General features: G+C 46.8%; 1 protein-coding gene across 5 annotated transcripts in view; it reads right to left on the minus strand.

Moving 5' to 3' along the window:
- CLIP4 (CAP-Gly domain containing linker protein family member 4) overlaps positions 1–22,613 on the minus strand; it is a 74,638-nt gene that overhangs the window by 5,420 nt on the left and 46,605 nt on the right. For all 5 annotated transcript variants that reach the window (XM_058668130.1, XM_004582705.3, XM_058668127.1 and 2 more), the window contains 6 exons: positions 20,834–20,923; positions 20,040–20,183; positions 17,296–17,430; positions 12,966–13,089; positions 8,572–8,636; positions 2,486–2,558 (listed from right to left, as the gene is read on the minus strand). In XM_058668130.1, coding sequence (XP_058524113.1) covers positions 2,486–2,558; positions 8,572–8,636; positions 12,966–13,089; positions 17,296–17,430; positions 20,040–20,183; positions 20,834–20,923 — 631 coding nt within the window. The remainder of the gene's footprint in view (positions 1–2,485; positions 2,559–8,571; positions 8,637–12,965; positions 13,090–17,295; positions 17,431–20,039; positions 20,184–20,833; positions 20,924–22,613) is intronic.

Genomic DNA, 22,613 nt, shown 5'->3' on the forward strand with positions numbered 1-22,613 from the left:
TGATACTAGTGCGATCCCAACCAACAGGCAAAGGGAACCAGCTCAGAGGTCATCCTGGGGGCAAAGGGCATTCACGCCTCCTGGGCACTGCCTGGCCAACCACAGGGAGCCTAGAGAAGCACAGGGACACAGAGCCGCCACTCTGGCATGTCCTTCTGCGCATGCCCGTGGCCTTCATCCTATGTCCAGGGATAGTGGGTGTGAGAGGGAGTAGAGTGGGGAAGGAGAAAATTGAAAAATCTTCTAGGATGGGCAGAAAAACTAGCAGGTAGTTGCTGCGTGAGTTCTACCTGAAGACATTCCAATGGAAGCCAACAACATGGGTTCCCTGGAGAGGACCCAATGTTGTGCAGGGAGCTGAGTCCCTCACGATGGCAGGGAGGGTGCCCTGTGCCTGCCCAGTAGAAGCTTGTTTTCTTCTTGACTCCCATTTCCAGCCTTATAGGAAGACCTAAGGTCGAGGCCAGAGCAATTGCTGCCCACCTTTTTCTTCTGCATCTGAAGGAAATGAGTTCATCGCCACCCTTGCCATCCCTGACCTAGAGAAACAGCCCCCCGACCCAAAGGAGAGACCCGGCAGGTGCTTCTGCTCCTCCCAGTTCCCGGGGACTTGCAGCAGGCACACTTGGCCTCTGGCCCAGGTCCTTCCAGCTTCTCACCCAGGAATTCTCATCCTCTCTCGGTCTTCTACCTCATTCTGGGAGTCTCATTTGTTTCCATGTAAATGGGCGTGGCTGCCTCAACTCCTTCTGTCACCTCATGGCACACCCTTCAGCCTGCCTGCCTGCCCAGGGCACTATACTCCTTCCTAGCACCTGCTAGCACCTAAATGGCTCCCCCGACCCCAGAGAACAGCGACCACCAAATGTTGCGCTGGTGTACTCTGCAAGGAAAACCAAGACAAGCAATGTAAAGCACTGATCACACATCCTCAGAAGTCTGTCTGTAAGCCAGTGTCGTTGTGTGGATCTGCACAAGCATCAGGAAGCAGCCTTGGTGGTGATGTGTCCAGAAACTGGGGGTGTGCTGCCGTGCACTCCCGGGCCTCCCACTCTCCCTCCCTGGTTCCTTGGAATCCTGCCCTCCCACTCTCAGCCAGCACCGCCCTCACCCTGACACCTCACCACCTTCAGAGTTCTGTATTTCTCAGTGTCTCTCCCAGGCTGAGCGAGCATGTTGGACTATCTTCAGTCAACTGGAGCGTAAAGCAATTGCCCTGGGCCTCTTGGCTCCTCAGGCAAGCAAATCAATCCCATAATGCTGAAAACTACTGAGGATTTCAAGGGGGAAAAAATGAAAACGAAAATCAAAATAACCCTCACCCAACTCTAAATAGCACCTAAAGGCCACTTAGGGCAAGTCGGAGCTCTCAGCTCCCCGGCTGCGCACGCCACCTGCCTCTGGCCAGCACCGACTGCCGGGGCCCAGGTCTCCCCGCCAGGGACCCAGGGCTCCGCTACCGCGGCAAACGTGTGCACTTCCCTTCCCGGACAGCTGTTCTTCCTAGGACGCTGTGCACAGGGGAACTGACAGGTGGCTAAAATGCACTCACTTCTTTATTCAGTCTAGAAGAGCCCCTGGCTCCTCCAAAGGTAAAATCGTGTCAAACAGTTTCAGAGAACCGCTAGGGGCAGGGAAAGGCATATGGGGAACACAAACACAAATGAATTACAGAAAAGGGCATCTGTCTCTAGGCGCAGCACACTCAACAGGGAGCTGCAGGGGAACACAGGCAGATGCGCTGTGGCACAGCAGGCAACGCTGCACCTGCAACACCAGCACCCCCTGTGAGGACTGAGTGAGTCCCAGCTGCTCCACTTCCCATCCAGCTCCCTGCTAACACGCCTGGGGAAGCAACGGAGAAAGGCCCAAGTGCTTGGGCTCCTGCATTCACAAGGGAGACCCGGAGGGAGTTCCTGAGGCTTGGCTTTGGCCTGGCCTAGGCCTGGCTGTTGCAGCCATCTGGGGAGTAAACCAGGAAATGGAAGATCTCTCTCTTTCTCTGCCTCTCTCCCTCCCTCCCTTTGTCCTACTCTCTGTTAATTTCCTGTCATGTAAAATCCATACATCTTTAAGAAAAAATAAGAACAACCATATGACAATCCTACGCATCTAAGCTTTGTGGCGTCCCAATATTGCGGACAATATTAAATCACAACTCTCAACAGGGAGGGTTTAAAATCAACCCACCCTGCTCAATGAAAACACCAACATGTGAAGTCCTCCAACTTTTATTAACAATACTAACCTCTTTGAAGAGAAACTCCACACAGTGTGCTATTTGCAGTCACTGGTGACATTTTTAATGAGGCTTGCAAAGGCGGGAGAACATGAGGCACCTGTAGCGCCTTCTCCCCTAAGTGTTAGCATCCTACCGAGCGGTGCGCAAGGCACCAAATGTGACTGTTCTTCCTTCACAGAGTCTCCGTCACGCTCATGTTGAAAGGTGGTTTTTTTTTAATTTTTAAATCTCCTTAATACTCACTTGGCAAAAGCATTTCTTCTGTTAATCTCTTTCTGGGAAGAAGCGGAAGTTGTGCTGAAGCTTCGCCTGAAACCTAAAGGCGGAAGAGAAGGTTAGCAGGGGAGAAGAGTCAGCTGCGGCTTCCCAGGCCTCTTCACGGGCTCTCTGTTGCCATTCCTGCTGCAGGAGTCCTAGCGTATCAAGTGTCTCTTCCGAAATAGCAAAGAAAGTCAACACAAATACGCTCAGAAGGTAAGAGTCGCCGGGGTTTTCTTGATCAAACTATGCACATATAAATGAGAATATCAAAAAACATCATGTTGATAATCACATGGAAAAGCAAATGGTTTAAAATATTAACATGATAAAACATGGAACAATACATCAAATCTTAAGACTTTTGGCATCTCCAGACAACAGAGTTAAAAACAAAACAAAACAACAACAACAAGACTTCAGAAAGATTTAAAAAAAAAAAAAAAAAAAAGATGTTTTTAAACGGCTTTCCAGTTCTGGTAATTATGCCAAACCAGATGTGCTGAATGAATCTCTTGATTAACACAGCCCTAGCTTAAAACAACTACGTGTTTTTTTTAAACATAAATGTCTGTTTACATATGCTCATCTACTCAGAAGAACAACTGAGAGACAGAGACACACATAGAGAAAGAGATCTCCTTCCTCTGGTCCACTGCTCACAATGGCCAACACTGGACCAGGTCACAGCTGGGTCGCACAGTGACAGGACCCTGCTCCACCCACGCTCGTGGGGAGGTGCAATCAGACAGGGCCGGCAAACAGGGAGGCGGCCTGGGTCAAGCGACATGCTTCAGCACAAGGCAGAACAATCTCCAGCACACCAAACTGCGTCCCGATCAGCTCATCCACGCAACACAGGCAAACACAGCAGAGGTGACACAGGAAAGCTGCGCTGAGCAGCAGTACTTGCAAGCACCTGGCAGAAAGAAGTGGCGTTTCCCCTGAGACATCGACCCAAGATTCAGAGTTCACACACACACACACACACACGCACACACGGGGTCCCAATCTGGGAAGAAGTGCCAGCAGACACGCTCCATGTCAACAGGTGGGAGAGTCACTCTCCCAGACCAGCTCGTCAGTCAGCTCACACTGAGTGAAAGGTCGCAGCCCATCACAAATGGGAGACGACCTAACAGCAAGACTTGTTACCACGGGCAGGGTGCAAGCCAGGGACCATCATGTAGATTTGCAAATGTTACATTCTGTAATGTGAAAGCCCTAGTGGCTGGATGAAGCCCCACAACAAGGGCGCCTGAGAGAGAACCGGGCAATGTAAAGATGGAGCAGAAGCCATCCAGAGAGACGGCTGCCAGCAACCCGAACGCAGAGCGGAAAGCGAGACCGGAGCCTTGGAGGGTTTCAGGAGGAAAGAGCCTCAATCTGAAGAGTTTTACAGAGCTCATCTCATCTGCTCCCAAACCAAAGGACACCCAGGATGCCAAACAGCATCCACAGAGAGGAGGCCTCCACCCAGGCAAGCACAGTGACAGAGCTCCCACAGCCATTGGCACTCGCCAGGCCTGCAGCTGACTTCCCAGCGACAGTGGCCGGAGCCAGGAGACCACAGTGGGACAGTGCTAACGTGTGCAGAGCAAGGAGCCTCCCAGCTGACACCCTGTACCCAGGAAGGCAGTCGCTAGAGAAGACAGTAATAGCCAGGAGGGTCGCTGTCCACAGGCTCCTTCTCAGAAGCAAAGGCTGTATGTAACCTAAAAACCAAAGGGCCACAGGTGGACATTCCAACAATCAATGTGTGAAGACCACGTGATTGGCCAAGGTGCGAGGCAGGAACTGAAGTTGGCAACTTAGTTTCTAAGGATTGTCTATCATTCCAGAAATGGTAATAATGGTTGACTTCAGATTTTGCTAAGCATATAATTTAAATAGTTTCAAAATATTAATTGAAGATGTATATTCATAGAGTACAGGTTTTACACAAATACAGGGAGCAAGTGGAATGGGGAACAAAAGAAATTAAGGGTGGCTCAGGGAGCAGGCATTGTGACACACAGCAGGTAAAGCCGCCACCTGTAACACCAGCAACCTGTATGGGTGACTGCTCCACTTGTGATCAAGCTCCCTGCTAGTGCGCCTGGGAGGAACAGCAGACAATGGCTCGAATGCTTGGCCCTTGCCAGTTATGTGGGAAACCCAGAGGAAGCTCCTGGCTCCTGGCTTCAGCCTGAACCAGCGGTGGCCATTGGGGTCACCTGGGGGTAAACCAGCAGAGAGATCTCTCTGCCTCTGTCTCTTGTCTGTCTGTCTCTCTCTCTCTCTCTGTGTAAGTCTTTCAAATAAATGAATAAATCTTTGAAAAAAAAAAAGAACTGGAATGCAGTTAAGAAAGAAAAAACACTAGGCACAAAAAATAGGACAAATTTCAAAGTAGCGTAAATGATACCAGTAATGTGTCAGCAATTACAACAAGCTCAAGTGGATGACTCTCTCAAATGAAAAAACAAATCTTGTCAGACAATATTTTTGAAGAGCAAAATCAAACCTATGTTCTGTTTAGGACATATTCTAAAAGTACAGGGACACAGAAAAAGTTACAAATGAACGTACAGAAAAAGATATGTTAGGAAAATACCTAAACAAACAAACAAAAAAAGCTGGCAGAAGGTAAAAAGAATGATTGTAAAAAGAATGCCATTTACATGAACACCGAGAAAAAAAGCAAACACATTGTTATCAATCTAACCAACCACACACAAAACAGCTGAGGAGAACTACAAACTGCAAACTTCTGATGGAAAAAACGGTCTTCCCTTATCCGCAGGGAGACCTGCACAGAAGGTAGTCCGAGCCCTGGAGGACATCTGAAACGAGGGATTTGTACCCAAACATATCCTGCCCATGCAGGTTGTTTCTGATCACACACGTGTGTGTTAAACCTCTGCCTTTCCACTGAGAGGAGGTGCTTTGCATCTTCTTGCTAGCGTATCTGAGTTGTTGGCATCACCACTCTTGTGTTGTAGGGTCATCAGTAAGTAAAATAAGGGTTGTTTGCATATAAGCAAAAGCATGACAGGCAAGCTGATAACCCAGACAGTTCCTGGAGAAGCAAGCACATGTGCAGGGTGGAGATGCTGGGAAAGGGATGACTCACATCTCTCAAGGAGATGGAGAGGGACCAGGAGCAACCGCATCATGCTTCTCAGGATGGTGGGCAATCTAACATCCATCAATTATTTCTAGGATGTTTTCCATTTAGTATTTTTTGGGCCATCGTTGCCAGTAGACAACTGGACCAAGACCACAGATAACAAGGGGGAAAACTGTGGAGGGGAAAAAAGGAGAGATGTTCTGAGTTTACTGACGAACAATTCAGAAGGAATATGTTGGTTTCCCCCAAGCGCATTCAAGGCACAACTAGAAGATAACACTGGGATGACCTTGGGACTGGTAGTGACTTTTTTGACACAACACCAAAAGCACGATCCATGAAAGGAAAAACACTGGCTAACTTGTGGCTTCACTAAAACAGAAAACTTCTGCTCTGTGCCAGGCACCATGAAGAGAACAGCAAGACGAGCCCCAGATGGAGAGGAAGCTTTTTCAAAACTCCTACCTGATAAAGGTCTGGGAAGTAAAAGTAGGAAGAACACGGCATTTAGAGAACAACACACACAGTATGAGGAAAGGTAAAAGACTAAAGGGCTTTCAGGAGACAGGAAACAGGACCCATCGTTGAAGCCCCTCAGGACCCGGCATGTGTCAGGCTCCAGTTCCAAACCCGTCAGGAGCAACACTAAAGGCAAGATTCCCTATCACTCTGTAGGCATGCTCAGAGCAGCCTAGCGGGGCAGCATGCGACCCTCCCTGGGTGGTGATGGTGAGTAACACCACCATATTGAGCATGTGAGGTACAGGGAGCTGGGGGGACACAACAGCACCTTGGCAGAATGCCCAATCAGCACAAAGCAAAATGTCACATGCCAAGGAGAAACCACCACTCCCCTCTCTACCTGGTAAAGAAAACCCCTGCTCAGCTCCTCTCATGGAGCCAGTCAGCAGACTCTCTTCCTGGTGTGCTGCTCTGTGTTCAAACACAAGTCCACAGCGGAGTCTTGCCTGGGCTGCTCATTGGTCTCTTGTCGATCTCCATGCAAGGGTGCCCCAGAACCTGGGAATGGGATCATTCTCAGCAAAGAAGATACACAAGTGGGTGTAGGCTTTTGTGGTGCAGCATGTTAAACTACCGTGTGGGACACCTGCATCCCATGTTAGGGTGCTCGGTTTAGTCCCAACTCTTCCACTTCCAATCCAGCTATGGTGTCTGGGAGGGAGCAGATGGAAGCTCAGGTGCTTGGGGCCCTGCTACTTATGCAAGAGACCTGGATGGAGTTTGGGGCTCCTGGCTTCAGCCTGGCCCAGCCCTGGCTGCTTGAGGGCATTTGGGAGTGAATCGGCAGCCAGCTGAAAGATCTCTTTCTCTCAACTTGCTCACTCTTTGCTCTCTCGCTTGCTCTGCCTTTCAAGTGGATGACAATAAATATTTTTTCAAAGATACACAGATGGCAAATAAACACAAGACAAGGTGTGCCACATCCGTTATGGATTAAATTTTGTGCCACCGAAAGTCACACAATGGTCCTAAGCTGGATGACTCATAACGTGAATGTACTGGAAACAGGATTCCCAGAGAGGTTACGAGGGTAAAATGAAGTCAAGTGGGTGGGCCCTAACCCAGCAGGACTTGAAGAGGAGGGTGGGATCAGGAGAGCAGAGGAGGACACAGTCTGCAGGCCTGTGGGCTTCCGGCTCCCAGACTTGTTAAGTCCATGACTTTGCCAAGGAACACAGCATCACGCATCACTGGGGAGCTTCTAATTAAAACAGTGTCATCAGAATGCCAAAAAACAGGTTACAAAATCAACTTTAACAAATTTAAAGACAGACATTACAGAAATAACTCTTTCACAGATGGTTATCCACCTGGAGATGGGCCAGCGGGGAGTGGGGAGGACTGAACTCAGAGCCTTACACAGCCTTACACAGCCTATACACAATCATCTCCTGGTAAACTGACACGTGAGAAACTCAATACCACAAGACTTTTCTGAAAGCAACACAGGAAGAAGTCTTTACGATTTCTGTTTTAGAAAAAGGTTTCTTAATATAAACAAAACAAACTTCAGTTTGCTACCCTGATTACATAAAAATCTGTGCTCATCAATACACACTCCAAAAAGCAAGGGAGGGAGGGTGAGTGGAGACAGATCACAAACTGAGCAAGAAATCTTGACACATAAATACAACAAACGTTAGTATCATTGTAAATTGATAAGAGCAACCCGCCCAAGAGAAGAATGGGCAAGAGGCTTGAACAGGTACTCCCTATAAGAGAAAACAACATGAGAGAACATTTAAACCCAAAGACTTCTCAGTTAAACAGGACTAGCTTTGGGGAGAAGGGAAATGAGGAACTACCTAGATGGGCTTGCTGCTGATGGGAGGGTGTACAGCAAGGGCTGGCATTACAGAGAGGGAGAAGAGGCGCTTACCCCAAGGCAACAAACTGTTACTCTTGTGTACACCAGCAGAGTTTGCAATGCAAAAAAAAAAAAAAAAAAAAAAACTGGATAGAATGCTAAGAACCATCAACATACACGATTCATGTGTTTGAATAGGATGTTTAACAAAACAGCAACCAGGCATCAAAACGAATCATTCATTACTTGTTTGATGCATCCATATGTGTGTGACAAAAAAAAAAGAAAGAAAGAAAGAAAGAAAGAGCGGGGTTCGAGGCTGTCTACAGCACAGGAAAGGTATCTTCTGCAGATGCGGGTGCAGCTAACAGGTGTTTACACTGTGATTCCTCACACTACACAAACACCATTTGATGAGAAGTCTTCAGAAAATTAGTCTGATGAAAACTGTGTGCGGATTTCCATTTTTTTGCATAAAAATAAATGTCTCTTTTAATTCATTGCTCCCATGTGCTTTTTAAAATATTCATGTCTACTCTTTTACATACACATACCCACCACAATAAACATGTTCCCAGTAAATGAAAGCAAAGGCACAATTATTAAGAAAGCAAAAGTGTGTGATCTTACCAGGGTAAGAATGATTCTGTTTATTTGAAGAAATTTCTGAGAGAGTATCCAGGGAATCCGATATTCTGTGAAGAAAACAAAGTGCGCCTCATTAATCACAGCCGGTCTTCAGACCCCCAGATGGGCTCATCACTGAATTTTTCACGACTGTCACTTGTTATTCATTTATTCGTTCAACAAACATACATTGAACACTCCTTTGATCCAGAGGTGAGCTTTAAGGTAGCTTGGGACACAGGCAATAAGCAAATAAAAGAAGTTCTCACTTTCTAAAGAGGATTAGGGTGGACAAAGTCAACCTAAAGTCAAGTCATTGAAACTAGAGACCTGGAATGGAGCTTGGGTACAGCCGTAGAACAGCCCGGAACACCTGCACCTGCATTTCCCACCCTGCTGCCTGGGTGAAGTGCACCCTGACAGGCAGCGATCGCTCGAGTGCTTCGGTCACTGACACCCACATGAGGACTCTTGGATTTGGCCTGGTCCAGCCTGGGTTGTTGCAGGCATACAGAGAGTAAAGTAACAGGCCGAAGAGTTATGCTCAGGTCTGTGTGTGTGTGTGTGTGTGTGTGTGTCTTTCAAAGTGAAAAATAAATTTTTTTAATGTTTAAAAATGGATTGTTCTCTCCTTCTCTGTAAATCTGCCTTTCCAATAAAAACAAATAAATCTTCTTTAAAAAAAATTTTTTTTAAAGGGAGAGGAGGGAGTCCTGTGTTGTTGGATAATCTTCCCATTTCAAGAGCTTGGATCCCATAAGGGGACCAGCTCATGTCCCAGCTGCTCCACTTCCCACTTAGCTCCCTGGTTGTGGTCTGGGAAAGCAGCAGAGGATGGCCTTGGGACCCTGCACCCACATGAGAGACCCAGAGGAAACCCCAGGCTCCTTGTTTCAAATTGGCTCAGCTCTGGCTGTCGTGGCTACTTGGGGAGTGGACCAGCGGATAGAAGATCTTTCTCTATGTTTTCCTTCTCTCTGTAAATCTGTCTCTCACATAGAAATTAATAAATCTTTTTAAAAAGGATATAGCTTAACCTCAAGGGGTGAAATTCAAGAGTAATCAATGTTAGCCTATACTTGTAAAATCATGATTAATTCTTACATCGGACACCATACATATTGGCCAAAGTTTCTATATATGTGTGACTTTTCTGAGGAACTAGTATGGTTCCCACAATTCAGTATGTCTTACTTGCAATTGGCTCCAGGCACAATCCTACAAAGGTTACTTTCCTGATGGGTTTCCCTTTACTTTTTGATATTCAAATCATCATTTAAAAAAAAAAGTCAACGCTGTCAGCCTCATCTTCTTTCAACCATTTACTGACCTAGAACAAACATGGCCTTTGTCTATCACCTTCCTGAACACACTTTCTTACCATCAAAGACTCCTGCAATGCTTGCAACACCTGCCATTGCATCGCCCAGTTCCCACGATCCACAACAAGCAGTAACCAATCAGAGGCTGATGGACACAAACAGTATAGCTTGGTGCCCAGCCAAGGTGAAGGAAGCGGTGACAGGAGGAATTTGATTCTAGAAGTGATTAGCTCATTGGTACTAACGACTTCAGTGGTGTGAACTGTGCCAATGGTGATCACTTGGGCAATGTATACGCATGCGCACATGCACACACATGCACACGAGTGTGAGAGTAGGTTCGATTTCACCTTCAGGTTGTCTCGGAGTTTTCCATAGGAACACTGAATGACTGATATACTAATACCAGACAAGGCATTAAGTGAAAAGAGTGACGACAGGTGGGTCTCAAAATCCAAACAAGCAGAAGCAACACTGTGTGCAAAGATAGGAGGCAACATTCTCAAACTGGGAAGAGGGTGGGGCAGGCCAGCGACAGCCCCGAGGAGGAGTCAGGTGAAGCTGTGGCAGGATCTGGTGAGGACAGTCCTCAGGCTGCCCGAGCATAGACCAGCGATGCCTTCAAAGGGCTCTGAGCTGCTATAGGATACAGACGCCTCCGAAGCAGAGACTATGTATGTTTTACTTGTTTGTAGAACGCCTAGCGCAGCACAAAGCACTAAAACACACTTAATAGTATTTATGGTGATGAATGAGACAATCAGAAGATGACAGGAAGACAGCTGTTGGAGGCAGCAGTTCATTCAGATGGAGCCCGGCTTCTTTTAAGAAGAGGGGGGCTGCTTTTAAATGCACCACCTTAAAGACCAAATGGAAGGCAAGATAAAAAAAAAAAAAAAAGCTAAAGCCCTGTGCTCCCTTAACAAAGCAAAGAACATAGCAAGAAGTCGTTCAGAAAAGGGGGGGGTGGGGGGGGGACAGCTGTACCAGTGTGAGAAGCAACACACCAGAAATCCAATGTGATCAATATTTATTGTGCCTAATATATGCCAAACCCTGTCCCCTGGGGTAATCGAACATGAAAAAAAAAAAAAAAAAAGAATCCAGGTATTTATGACCTGGAAACAAGCAACACTTTAAGAGATTAAAGCATGGAGCCAGCTCTATGGCAAAGCAACCACCTTCGACGCCAGCATCTCATCCAGACACACAGATTCATGTGCCAATTGCTTCACTTCCAATCTGGCTCCCTGGGAAAGCAGTGGCAGATACAGCAGGTGCTTGGGCCCCTCGGCCTGCACTCACAATTGAGCCTCTGATGGAGCTCCTGGCTCCTGGCTTCAGGCCTGCTTAGCCCAGGTTAGTGCAGACATGTAGGGAATGAACCAGTGGATGGAAAAATCTTTTTTCTCAATGCCTCTCTCTCGCTCTGAACTCTGCCCTTGGAATAAATGAATAAACCTTTAGAGACAGCAGCAGGACACACCCAAAGCAACAGAACACGGAACTGTTCTGTATGGGTGACTCTGTATGGGTTTATTCCCACATCAGGCATTTTCGAGACACAGGTCCTGAAGTTCCTGAAGCTCCCATAACGGTGGCAGGGTGTGGTCAGGGACACACGTTCCAGGGATGGACAGACTGGATCCATATTCCCACTGACCTCTCGCTGTGAAACAGGGACACCTGCAGCCCTACTCCCAAGGAAGAGGGCCAAACACAGTGCCCAGCATGCCTGCATGCTACTTACTCCCAGCTATCAATTTCCCTGTGTTTACTACAGAATGACTCCACAAAGGAACAAACCATCTAGCCAGAGCTGAGAGGGAAAAAAACAACAAAGTAACACACCAGGCTGCATTCAGCTCTGGCATGAACTGGGTCTGTGAATCTGCCTAAGCCACTTTTTCCTCTGAAACGTGTTCCTTGGCCTGCAAAGTTGGAATGATTGTGGCTGCAGGTGCCAACTGGGGGAGGCATTGCAGAGCCCACCACCTACTCACTCCAGGCTCAGGAAGTATTCAGCCACAGCTGCTGCTGTGCCCCAGCTTACCTGGCCAAATCCTGGGATCAAACAAAGTTATATGTAAGTGAAGATGCTTTCTAAGCTACAAAGAAATGTCTGCTAAAAGCTATATTGCCTTAAATAAGAATTAAAGCAAGCACATTGTAGAATGAGGAAATCAACACACACACACACATTGTATGCCATTATACAGTAAGAAAAATAAACTGGGGAAGAAAGTGGATATAAAAAATTAAATTTGCCAAGAGGCAGGCAGGTGCACAGTCTAGCTGTCAGAGACTGAGACGTGACTCTCTGATCACGACAGCAACTCTACTCCCACAAACGTGATTAGGCCACGCATTTTATCTCTTATCTAAAGATTACAATCTCATTTCCTGCATGCTGGAAGGCAGACCAAGCCCGCTTCTCCAACACACAAGAGAGGCCCTTTCAGATTTCGCCTGAAATTTCATGAGGATTTGCTTCTGCTCAACTTGGTTTTGGAAACCAGAGTGAGGTGGGACACAAGTGTGCTATCTATGGAAGGCAAGGCGAGGAGGTGAGTTATAAATATAAATCCCTGAAGCCCTGTGTTCCTCCCAGATCGGCTGCCTGTCTATTTTGGAGAACTAAAGAAATCAGAGGGAAAAAAAGCCATTTTGGTTCCATTAGGTTTGCGGCAGAATGAATGGGGTGCCTGCTGGCAGGAAATTTAATGTAGTTAGGATGTGACTGAGGCAATCAGAGAGCATTTTTACTTTTGTTTGCATGACAGATTAAGCTTGCTGTTCTTACTGTTCTAGCTGCAAACGCCACTTCTAATAGCCTACACATACTCATAGGGTTTGCAAATGAGGAATAAAGGAGGTTTTTAAAATTGCAAATCCTCAGCAAAGCAAATTTAGCTTTCCATGAGCCTTCTCTCTGAAGAAGGTGGCTGGTTAACCCCTTGCAAGAAGACGCAGGCTGCAGCCAGCACATGCCTCCAGCGGTAGATGAGGGTCCCGACGCACCCCGGCCAGGCATAGAGGGCTCCTGTAAGTGAACACACCTTCGGTTTTTCTCACCTTTGCACCCTGGATGGGGGGGCAAATATCCCGTATCTTGGAGAACAACTGAAATACTGCACACCTCCAACGGAGCCGTCATTCTTGCCGTGGGGTTTTTCGAGCTCTATGCCGTACCAATAGCCTGGAATGTGAACACTGCATTTTAAAAGCATCCTCACTTTATTCAAAATCGTTTTGCTATTATACAAATCCAAAGCCTGGATGGCTTAACATTTTTCACAAATGACCGGAATGATGGAAGATCATGATCATTAGGGTTTCAGATGATAACATTATAAAATGTGAGAAGTGGGGTGGGGGGGTAAGCATCGTACAAGCCTAATTGCATGATAGTGCATCAGGCAGGGAAAATAAGATGCAAGCACACAGACTCGGCAAGGATTAGTCATTATGCAAGGAGCACACGACCGAAATATATTCGGAAGTATAACGAGTAAGAAACTGTCCTTGACTCAGTGATAGAGTATGCTCGGGTGACAGCGATACAGCATGATATCAAGATCAAGATGCATAAATCAGAAAAGGGGCATGCAATCTTTTCATCTCACTCTCCCAATATTAGAACATCACAAGCAGCTCTTAAATAATTAAAGGAGGATGATGTGACACAGAAAATACCATCAGGCTTCGTGGAGACTCTGTTTTCTCTTTTTTTTTCAACCCAAGATTAACAAGAAAAATCTTGTCTGACCTAAATGAAGACTTGGGTTGGCCGATAAGAATGTTCTGAAAGAAATGCTTTCAATATGCAAAAGGACCCATTCTTTGGGAAATAATAGGATTTCCTCATCTGTAGAGCCTCAAATTAAAGTAGGGAAATTGCTTGGAGTATGTTTCCACCAGCATAAGGAAAAAAGGACACACAATCTTTGAGCAAGGACATTGGACTTGAGGGTGCCTCAAGGCCTCTCCCACTAGCAAGTCCACCCTGTGTGATTCAGGAGGGGAGAATGGCCGTGACAGCACTGGATCTCTTACAATCAGCTATCCAACAAGTACAACAGGACAGAGATATCAAACAGATGTCAAGAAGCATTGCAAACATTCTTCTGGTCTCCTGGTCAATCGTGGAACCTCCTGAGAGTCAACCTACAAGTTCTTCATTTCTGCTTTCCTCTGCTGCTCACAAAGTGGACATGCCTGGCTCCACTTCCAGAGGCCAGGGTCCAAGGGGTTGTAGAGATGACGGTGTGACCAGTCCCTCTGTACTCTGCTAGTTCTAGCACCTGACATATGGAATGTCCAGGGCAGGCCTTGGGCAAAGCAGCTCAGATGCTGCTGGCTTTGCCTGCATATCGGTCTTGGAGTTCAAGTCCCAATGTAGCTTCTGATTCCAGATTCCTGCTGACCTGCACTCTGGGAGGCAACAGGTGACAGTTCCCTGTCATCCATGTGGGAGACCCAGGTGGAGCTCTAGGTGTCTAGCTTCACCCTGGTCCATCCAGGGCTATGATAGGCACTTAGGAAATGAATTAACAGATGAATGGTCTCTCTCTCTCTCTCTCTCTCTCTTTCAAATAAGTAAAACAAATACACTAAAAATATGAAAGAATTCAGAATTTTTTTAATGGAGTGGATAGACATGGTGGTACAATAAGTTAAGCTACAGCCAGATCAGAGGGCCTGGTTCGAGTCCCAGTTACTCCACTTTCAATCCAGCTTCCTGCTGGTTAAAGCCCTGGGAGACAGAGATGATGCTCAGGTAACCCATGGGGAGATCAGATGAAGTTCTGGGCTCCTGGCTTCAACCTGACCCCAGCCCAGCTGCTTCTGGAGTCTGGGAGGGGAACCAGCAATTGGAAGGTCTCTTTCTCTCTTTCTCTCTCTTTCCCTCTCTCTCTCTCTCTCTCTCTCTCTCTCTCTCTCTCTCTCTCTCTCTTTCTCTCTCTCTTTTTCCCTGTCCTCTCCCTCTCCCTCCCTCTCTCTCCCTCTCTCTGGCTGATAACTCACAAATAAAACATAAAAAGGACAAGAAACACCTGCCAGCCCGCTGCTAACCACACTAAGGCTCTCAAACAAGACAACACATTTGAGAGTACCCTGAACCAGGCCAGCCTGATTGCCAGTGCTGTTTCTGGGAGTGCAACATTTGTCATTTTCCAAATGTACTTCCTTCCATGCTTCCCTGCACAGGTTCTGCACTGTCCCATTTGAATTGGCCATGTAATTGTTACATGTTTACCATGTAACTTAAAAACATGCTTCAGCAGAAACATATTGTGACAAGGGCTGGCAACAGTGACTATACCGGCTCTAGGAGCAGTGTGCATGGACAGCCACCCATCTAAATGTTAATTTCCTCTCCAAGGTGGCACAGATAAAAATGCTGAAGAGGCTCTGTCAAATTCAGACCTCTTGTAAAGTCTGCCGCCGTTCTATAGAAAGCATTGATTTGATCTAAACTTGGATGCCAAAAGAAATACATACCCCTGCTCCCTTCAAGGACAAAATGACCTTACAAGAAAGTCTCCAAGTTATTTTAGTATGTACTTCCCCCTCACCTCCCCACAACTACCTGAGTGCTTTACATTAAGAACTTTCAAATTAAGTCTGCCCCAAATGATGAACTATATCCAAAGAATTAAACCATCCCAGCCTTTTGTCATATAATCAGAGAGAACTCAAATGTATATAATAATTGTGGAAAATAGCCTACCTGTGGAATGCCCAAATTTTCATTTGGTAACGATTGTAATCTCAGTTACAACTGGAAGGCCTAACAGAGTCACGAATGATGAAGACAGATAAGCCATCTCCAGGCAACAAGCTGGCTGGCATGAAGAGTGTGTTAAAAGTGGCTGACATTGCCAAGCTGCAAGTTTAGCCAGCCTCCCTGACCAGAGCCCTGGTCTGAGACCCAGCTTCTCTGCTTCTACTTCCTGCTGATGTGCCTGGGAAGGCAGGGGAAGACGGCCCAAGTACTTGGACCCCACTACCCATTAGTGAGACCTGGGTATACTTTCTGGTTCCTGGCATCAGTCCAGCTTGGCCCCCACCTATTGCAGCCATTTGGGGAACAAACCAGTGAATGGAAGCGCTCTCTCTCTCTTTTTCCTGCTCTGCCTTTTAAATAAACATGTTTTTTAAAATGGTATTAATGAAACAGGAATGTGCTGGGAGCCAATGTCCTCCAGCTCTGTCCCTGCACATCTCCGGCTGCCTCTGCCCCGACCACCTGCACAGGTATGCAGCAGACAGCCTTGGAGGGGAGCCTCCCCTTGGAGCAGGCAGGCATGCTGATCCCCTCAGGGCTCCTCTCCAGGAACCCCAACGGGTGTGGAGGAGCCCCCCGGACCCTCTGGTCGCACCCTGCAGACAGGGGCTCAGGAGGCAGGTTGGGGACTCTGCTGATTGCTGTCAATGAGAGTCTGACCCAGAACCGTCTCGTCGTTCAGGCACAGCTAAGAACCTGTGGCTGGCTAATTGGCTGGCTTGCTACTGGAGCAAAAAGCTCACATCTGACCAACTTTTCTTCTAAGAAAAAATGTTTTGGGTGATTTTTTTTTTCCTAAAATGCTACAATGCCACCATGTGTTAAAATAGGGTAACACTATCAGAAAAATAAACTCAAGATTTCAGTCAAGTGGGGGACAGTCATACAACACAGAGGTTAGGATGCCACCCAGGACACCCTGGGACTTGAGCCATCCTGTGCTGCCTTCCCAGGCCATAAGCAGAGAGCTGGATTGGAAGTGGAGCAGCCAGGACCAGAACAGTGCCAACAGGGGATGGAACAGCACTGCAGGCAAAGGCTTAGCCTATTATACCATGGCATCAGCCCCCTAAAATAATTGCTTAAATATTTAAAACAATAATTAAAATGATAAGCACTGAAAACAAAGAGAAGCAGTCTTTACCTTCAGAAACACAATATTAACTACTGAGTGCAATGAATACAGACACACAAATATGTACTTCTCAAGGTTCAAGCCACACACAACCTTCTCCCTAGCTCCTTTGAACCCTTTTGTGTTTTCTTTTCCAAACCACTCTGCTGGAATCCGAAGAGTTAACTCACAGTCTTTTGGTCTTAAAGATTATCCTTGGCAAAAAAAAAAAAAAAAATCCAGTCCTGACATGTTCTCCCAGTCACTGAGCACACTCGGAGAGCTGCTAACACACTGACCTGCGACAGTCAATCAGAATGAAAACAGTCAACCTGAGTAACAACAGACAGTCAACCGCAGTGACAACTGTCTGTGCTTTCATCCCCCTTCCACGCCAGCTGGCTGCTGCTCTGTGCCCAGACTTGCATTTCCACGTAGAGGCTGACAACTTTTGTACTCAGAAGGACAGTAATGGAACAAAGAATATACAAAGGACTTACCTGGAGCAAAGTTAGTTGTTCCAAAGAACCTGATGGTGCCAATTCTCTGGCCCACGACCAACACTCTGTCACCAGGCTGGAGTTCCCCTTCACAGCGGGAGCTATTGGCTACAGAAGTTGCTGAGGAATTTAAACCTGTTTGGAGGATTAGGAGAGTTGGGGTGGAGTGGGAAAGAAGGGAGTAGGGCAGGAAGAGCAGAAAGAACACAAAGCGGGAAAAGACTCAAAAGGCACATTAGTTAAAAAAAAAAAAAATCCCAAACTACATACTCTAACTGGGTACCTGGACACTCTGGCTCGTCATTCGATGTCTTTATTTTCTACGGCATCTACCATTGTTTCTCTCACACAAGGTGAAGACATTCAAAGGGGATGTGCAAGGACCCCAAGAAAAACACTGCCGTGGGAAATTTCACTCTGCCAGCATCACCTGCTACAGCAGTGGGCCTGGAGTTTAGCTGACTTTGTTGTAAAGAAGCTCGGACTCTACCAGCCATGTTGCTCCCATCACAGCTCTGCTGCTACAGCAGGTACACACAACCCATTCAAAACATGTGCGTGGCCATGTGCTAAGCAAGCTGTATTTGTAAACATGTGCAACAGATGGGGGAGGAAGTCAGATTCACCAATTGCTATTCTCATAAAATTCTAAGGAACCACAGTGGTTCACCCGGACTCTGTTAATGTTATATATAGGAATGTGATTTGAAGGTAAAAATTGCTACCAGGGTCTGATAACCCCAAATCGGCTTCCATACAAAAACAGAATTACTCCCCACTCAACTTTATCCATAAGTAAACCTCACAATGCCCAACAGTGAACACTGAAGTCCCACAGAAATGCTGTATCGGAAGCTATTGCAGAACAGCCGACAGAGAGCAGATGAGTCTTTGAGCCCTGTCCCACCGGCGATTTCAACCATCTGGTAAAGTCTAGGAGCCTGGGTGAGGGCGTGGGACAGAAGCTAAGACATATTGGGAAGAGTGGACAAACTGGAAACACAGCCACACACGAAAGGGAGGCAAACCTGGGCTAAAGCATCCCAGCTGAACTGGGTCCCAGAGTCACTAATATTCAAATGACTAGCACATCACATTCCCCAAAGTGTGATTCATAAAAACTACCATCAAGAGACAAGAAACAAATTCAGCATCTCCAAAGATATAGTGCCACAGCTATATACCCACCACCAGCGGTCAGAAAACCCCAGTGTGTCCCCATGTTGTCAGTGGACAGTGGTCCCAAGACAACAAGTGCAACCTTGGGACCCAGGGAGGCTGAGGCCCTGAGTACAAGCTGGTTCCTTTGAGACTTTCTTTCTTCTCTTTCTCTTTAATCTTCTGCCTGACTCTACGACTGCCCACATCTCCCTCAAGTGCATCATCCACGGGAAAGGTCAGATGTCTATTCGCTCCAGGAAAACATCCTCAGGAAACGTCTCTGGGGGTGTAAACAAGGGCTTGTCCTGCAACCCCCTGCTTACACACCTGTTCCCACCCGGACTGTCACGGCTAAGCAACCCCCTGCTTATGCACCTGTCCCACCTGGACTGTCACGGCTAAGCAACCCTCCAGTTCACAAAAAAGAAAATCAAGAGACTGTGGAGCCACACTTCTTACCAAACATTTTTAAAAAATAATAACCTGTGCCCATGTATAAATTTCTAAAATCAAGTGAATATCAACAGTCCAAATGCTAAATGCAGAGGCCTTTAACGCATAAATCAAATGAGCACAAAAAGGACTGCCGCTTCATCGCACCTGCTCCACATCTGCTCCTCACTGCATTGTTGGGGTGTGAGGAGAGGCGGCTGTTCCAGAATTAATACCCCAGGTCAACAACGTCAGGCAAAAGTTCTGGGTATCCAACTTTTAGGGTCCCAACGTTTAGGCTGATCACATCATTGTTACCATGGAGGGCGTGCTCCCACCCCCATTCAAAAAAGTATTTTTGTAAGGAAAGAACTCCTGCCCTGAACATTTGCTATGGCAAAATATTGCTTCTGTGTGATCACTAGTAATATGAGAAACAGAACCTGATCATTAATACGAGGATCATTCAGAACAATTTGTCCAAACACCTTCATTTCCTTCCAGGGTTAAGTTCACTCCACAGATAAGTGAGTGAGCCGCAATGGACTCAACCCAGGAGGATTTTGGCAAGATGCCTGGGAAGCTCTGACACAACTGCACATGAAACCAGAACCAAAGAAACACGGGCCGAGGGATCCGGCCAGCCGGCTGCAATCCACCCCGAAACACGGGCCGAGGGATCCAGCCAGCCGGCTGAAATCCACCCGAAACACGGGCCGAGGGATCCGGCCAGCCGGCTGAAATCCACCCCGAAACACGGGCCGAGGGATCCGGCCAGGCGGCTGAAATCCACCCCGAAACCAGGCTCTCTCCTGCACAGCTATAAGCAGTGCTTTGTTTTGTTTTGTTTTTTTAAATCCCAAGACGACAATAAGGTCCAAAAATCTCAGGGGGGAGAGCCGAAATCAGGGCAAATTCAGGACAGAATAAAACCACCGGACATCCGCAAACAAGCAGGAGAGGACTCGCTTGCAGCTTCTAGGGAGCGGGGGGGGCGTCGGGGAGAACATGACAGATCGGAGTGCCTGCAGGAAAGGGTTCCTTCTACACACTGAAAAAGAGCAGTTCTACTTACAAAGAAACTAAGATTAAAAAAAAAAAACAAAACAAAAAAAAAACCAAGAAAGCCTGGTTGAAAAGGCCATAGATACCAGCACTGGCTCGAGAAGACAGAGATGGGCTTTTGCTCAAGGTCTTCTTGGCCCGGCCGCTGGTGTTCACCTTCTTGGGGTTGTTCTGTTTGTGCTCCAGGGAAGATGTGGAGGAGCAGGAGCTGGCTGACCCGAGCGCCGTGGCTGAGGAGAAAGAATATGTCAGCACATGCAGGGGCACTGGGAGCAGCGAGGCATATCTCCAGGTAGACCCTTGGGAGACACGCCCGCTGTGGATTAGCTAACGCCAGCTTAAATGCAGACTGTGCAACACACGCAGTGGTGTTCTGAGGTCGTCATCTCACATAGTAGGAGTCACCCCGGCAAACCGCGTAGGCTGACTGCCGAACCTCACCACAGTCACTCAGCTCCCACTCCACAAGGGTTGGTGGAGTCCCCCCTGATTTCATACAAAAACCCAAACTGCTTAATACTAAGGTGCTTTGGAGTAATATTGAAGCAAGAATCACCATGCTTTATTCGCCTGGCGATCTCACAGTTAGAGGCAGCTTGCAAATTTTTGCCAAGGCATCAAGACTATGGATTTTCCTTTATTCATTCTTTTCACCTAGTCCAGTGGTTCTGACGTATACATAAGAATCAAAATAGAGGATTTTCTTTAAAAAAAAAAAACTCTATATCTACTCTGAGTTTCTTAATGGATTTCCAAGGGTAATTTCTACAATAAAGAGTTTCCCCTTACCAATTTAACCTCCATATAAGCTACCTTTCCATATTTTAAAGCTATATCAGTAAGTCACATTTTGAGAAGTAGATGTTATAAACAATACTACCATCTTTCTCTGTTATGGTTTTCAATTCTTCACCAGGAGGCAACGAAAGTGTGGATTCGGACGCACTGTCTTTCTTTGATGTCATCAATCCTAGAACATAGAAGCAAAACACTTTTGGCAAGAGAGAATTCCAAGTTTCCAAGTACATGCATTATCAAAAATCTTACCTGCTTCTGGAAACATGCTGGTATAATAACTTCACAGCAAGGATCAGCACTTGATTTAAGGAGAAAAAGGAAGGCACGCACTCCCATCTGAAACATCTCTATTTCTCCAAACATCACTACATTTTTAACGAAGCATTGCTAAATAATAGGAGACTTTTACAACACCAGGCCTGACTGACACTACTTACCCTCGTTAGTGAGTGGGTTTGCAACGTGCCAGCCAGTGAGGTAAATCTACCCAGCTGAGCTATTGCTGCTGCACACTTGCCAGGAACGACAAACAACTTACATGAGTTCATTGGTGTGTGCCTTCCGATTCATCCTAAAAAACTCTCTGCATAGATAATGTACTTACAGCAACTTTTTTTTTTTTTTTGCTTATTGTTCAGGAACTTTTTATTCTGAGAATTCAATTAAGAGGCTCCATATCATCTGCCACTGATACGGCTAGTGGTGTAACCACTCCATTCCTGCCATACCCAACTCCCACAAAAAAATCTCATTTGAAATAAAACAAAACAAACAGAAGAGGCCTTTGAGATCATGGACAGCCTTACTAAGACTTTTCCTTTAGAACCACATCATTTTCAGGAGAAATCTAATGGACTACACCCAACTATAAACCCACCAGGCAGCCAGTCCAATCCCACTCACCCACAAGGCATTTTGGGTGAAGAACTGTGCTTGGTGCACTGAATATGACAAGCAGGAATGCGACTGGACCCAAGCCCTGAAGGAAGGCATAAGTGACTCAGAGGGGATCGCCATCCTGATACAAGCATGGGAGGAGGACGGGACAGCAGTGACTGCATGGACAGACCAAGGCCTCCTCAGCCAAAGCCCATACTGAGCTGGACATTCAGGGATGTTCCAGAGAACACTGGAGGGTATGGATTCTGGCTGGATGAAAAGATGATCATACAGGAGGTCCCGGAGAACAGCGAGCAGGGGGCTGGCTGTGAAAGGGTACTTGCAGACAATGTCAAGCTATGGAGACAGGTGACAGTGACACCACAAAGTGGACCAGAACCCTTCTGCACAGAAAGAGTGTCTGTTGGGCTTGGAGGAGGAGGAGGAAGCCTGCGATGAACAGTTCCAGTTTAACAACATCCCTAGGACAGCAAGGTTTAAAGAGAAGCCAGAGCCAAGGAAGCCAGAAGCCTTGGGGAACAGAGAGGGGTCCCCTAGTAGTGTGGGCAGGAGTGGAGGGTGCAGGAGTAGTTGCAGGAGGGCTCCCTGTGGAATGAACCTTTGAGTCCCAGGAGCTCACATTCCTCAGCTCTATAATATCCATTGAGTCCTTTTCAATGGTGCCTTTGGCCAAAACTGTCAAAAATCTGTGTATGATGATTAAAAGTCACACAGAGACAACCTTTATACATTGCCCACTTGCCCTCAAGGCGAACACTTTGCAAAATGGTAGCACTACATCGCAAGCAAGACCCTAATGTTGACATAATCCACCAATCTTACTGATGTGCACGCACAAGAGCATGCGCTGGGGTGCATACCTCCACCAGTGGAATCTGTTCAGACCTTCCGTGTCTCTGAAACCTCCCATTTGTTTCAAAGGCCTCAGCCCTGGTTCTTAGAGAATGTGTATAAGATAGTTC

Source organism: Ochotona princeps, chromosome 8 (assembly GCF_030435755.1).
Source record: "Ochotona princeps isolate mOchPri1 chromosome 8, mOchPri1.hap1, whole genome shotgun sequence".
Classification (NCBI taxonomy): Eukaryota; Metazoa; Chordata; class Mammalia; order Lagomorpha; family Ochotonidae; genus Ochotona; species Ochotona princeps.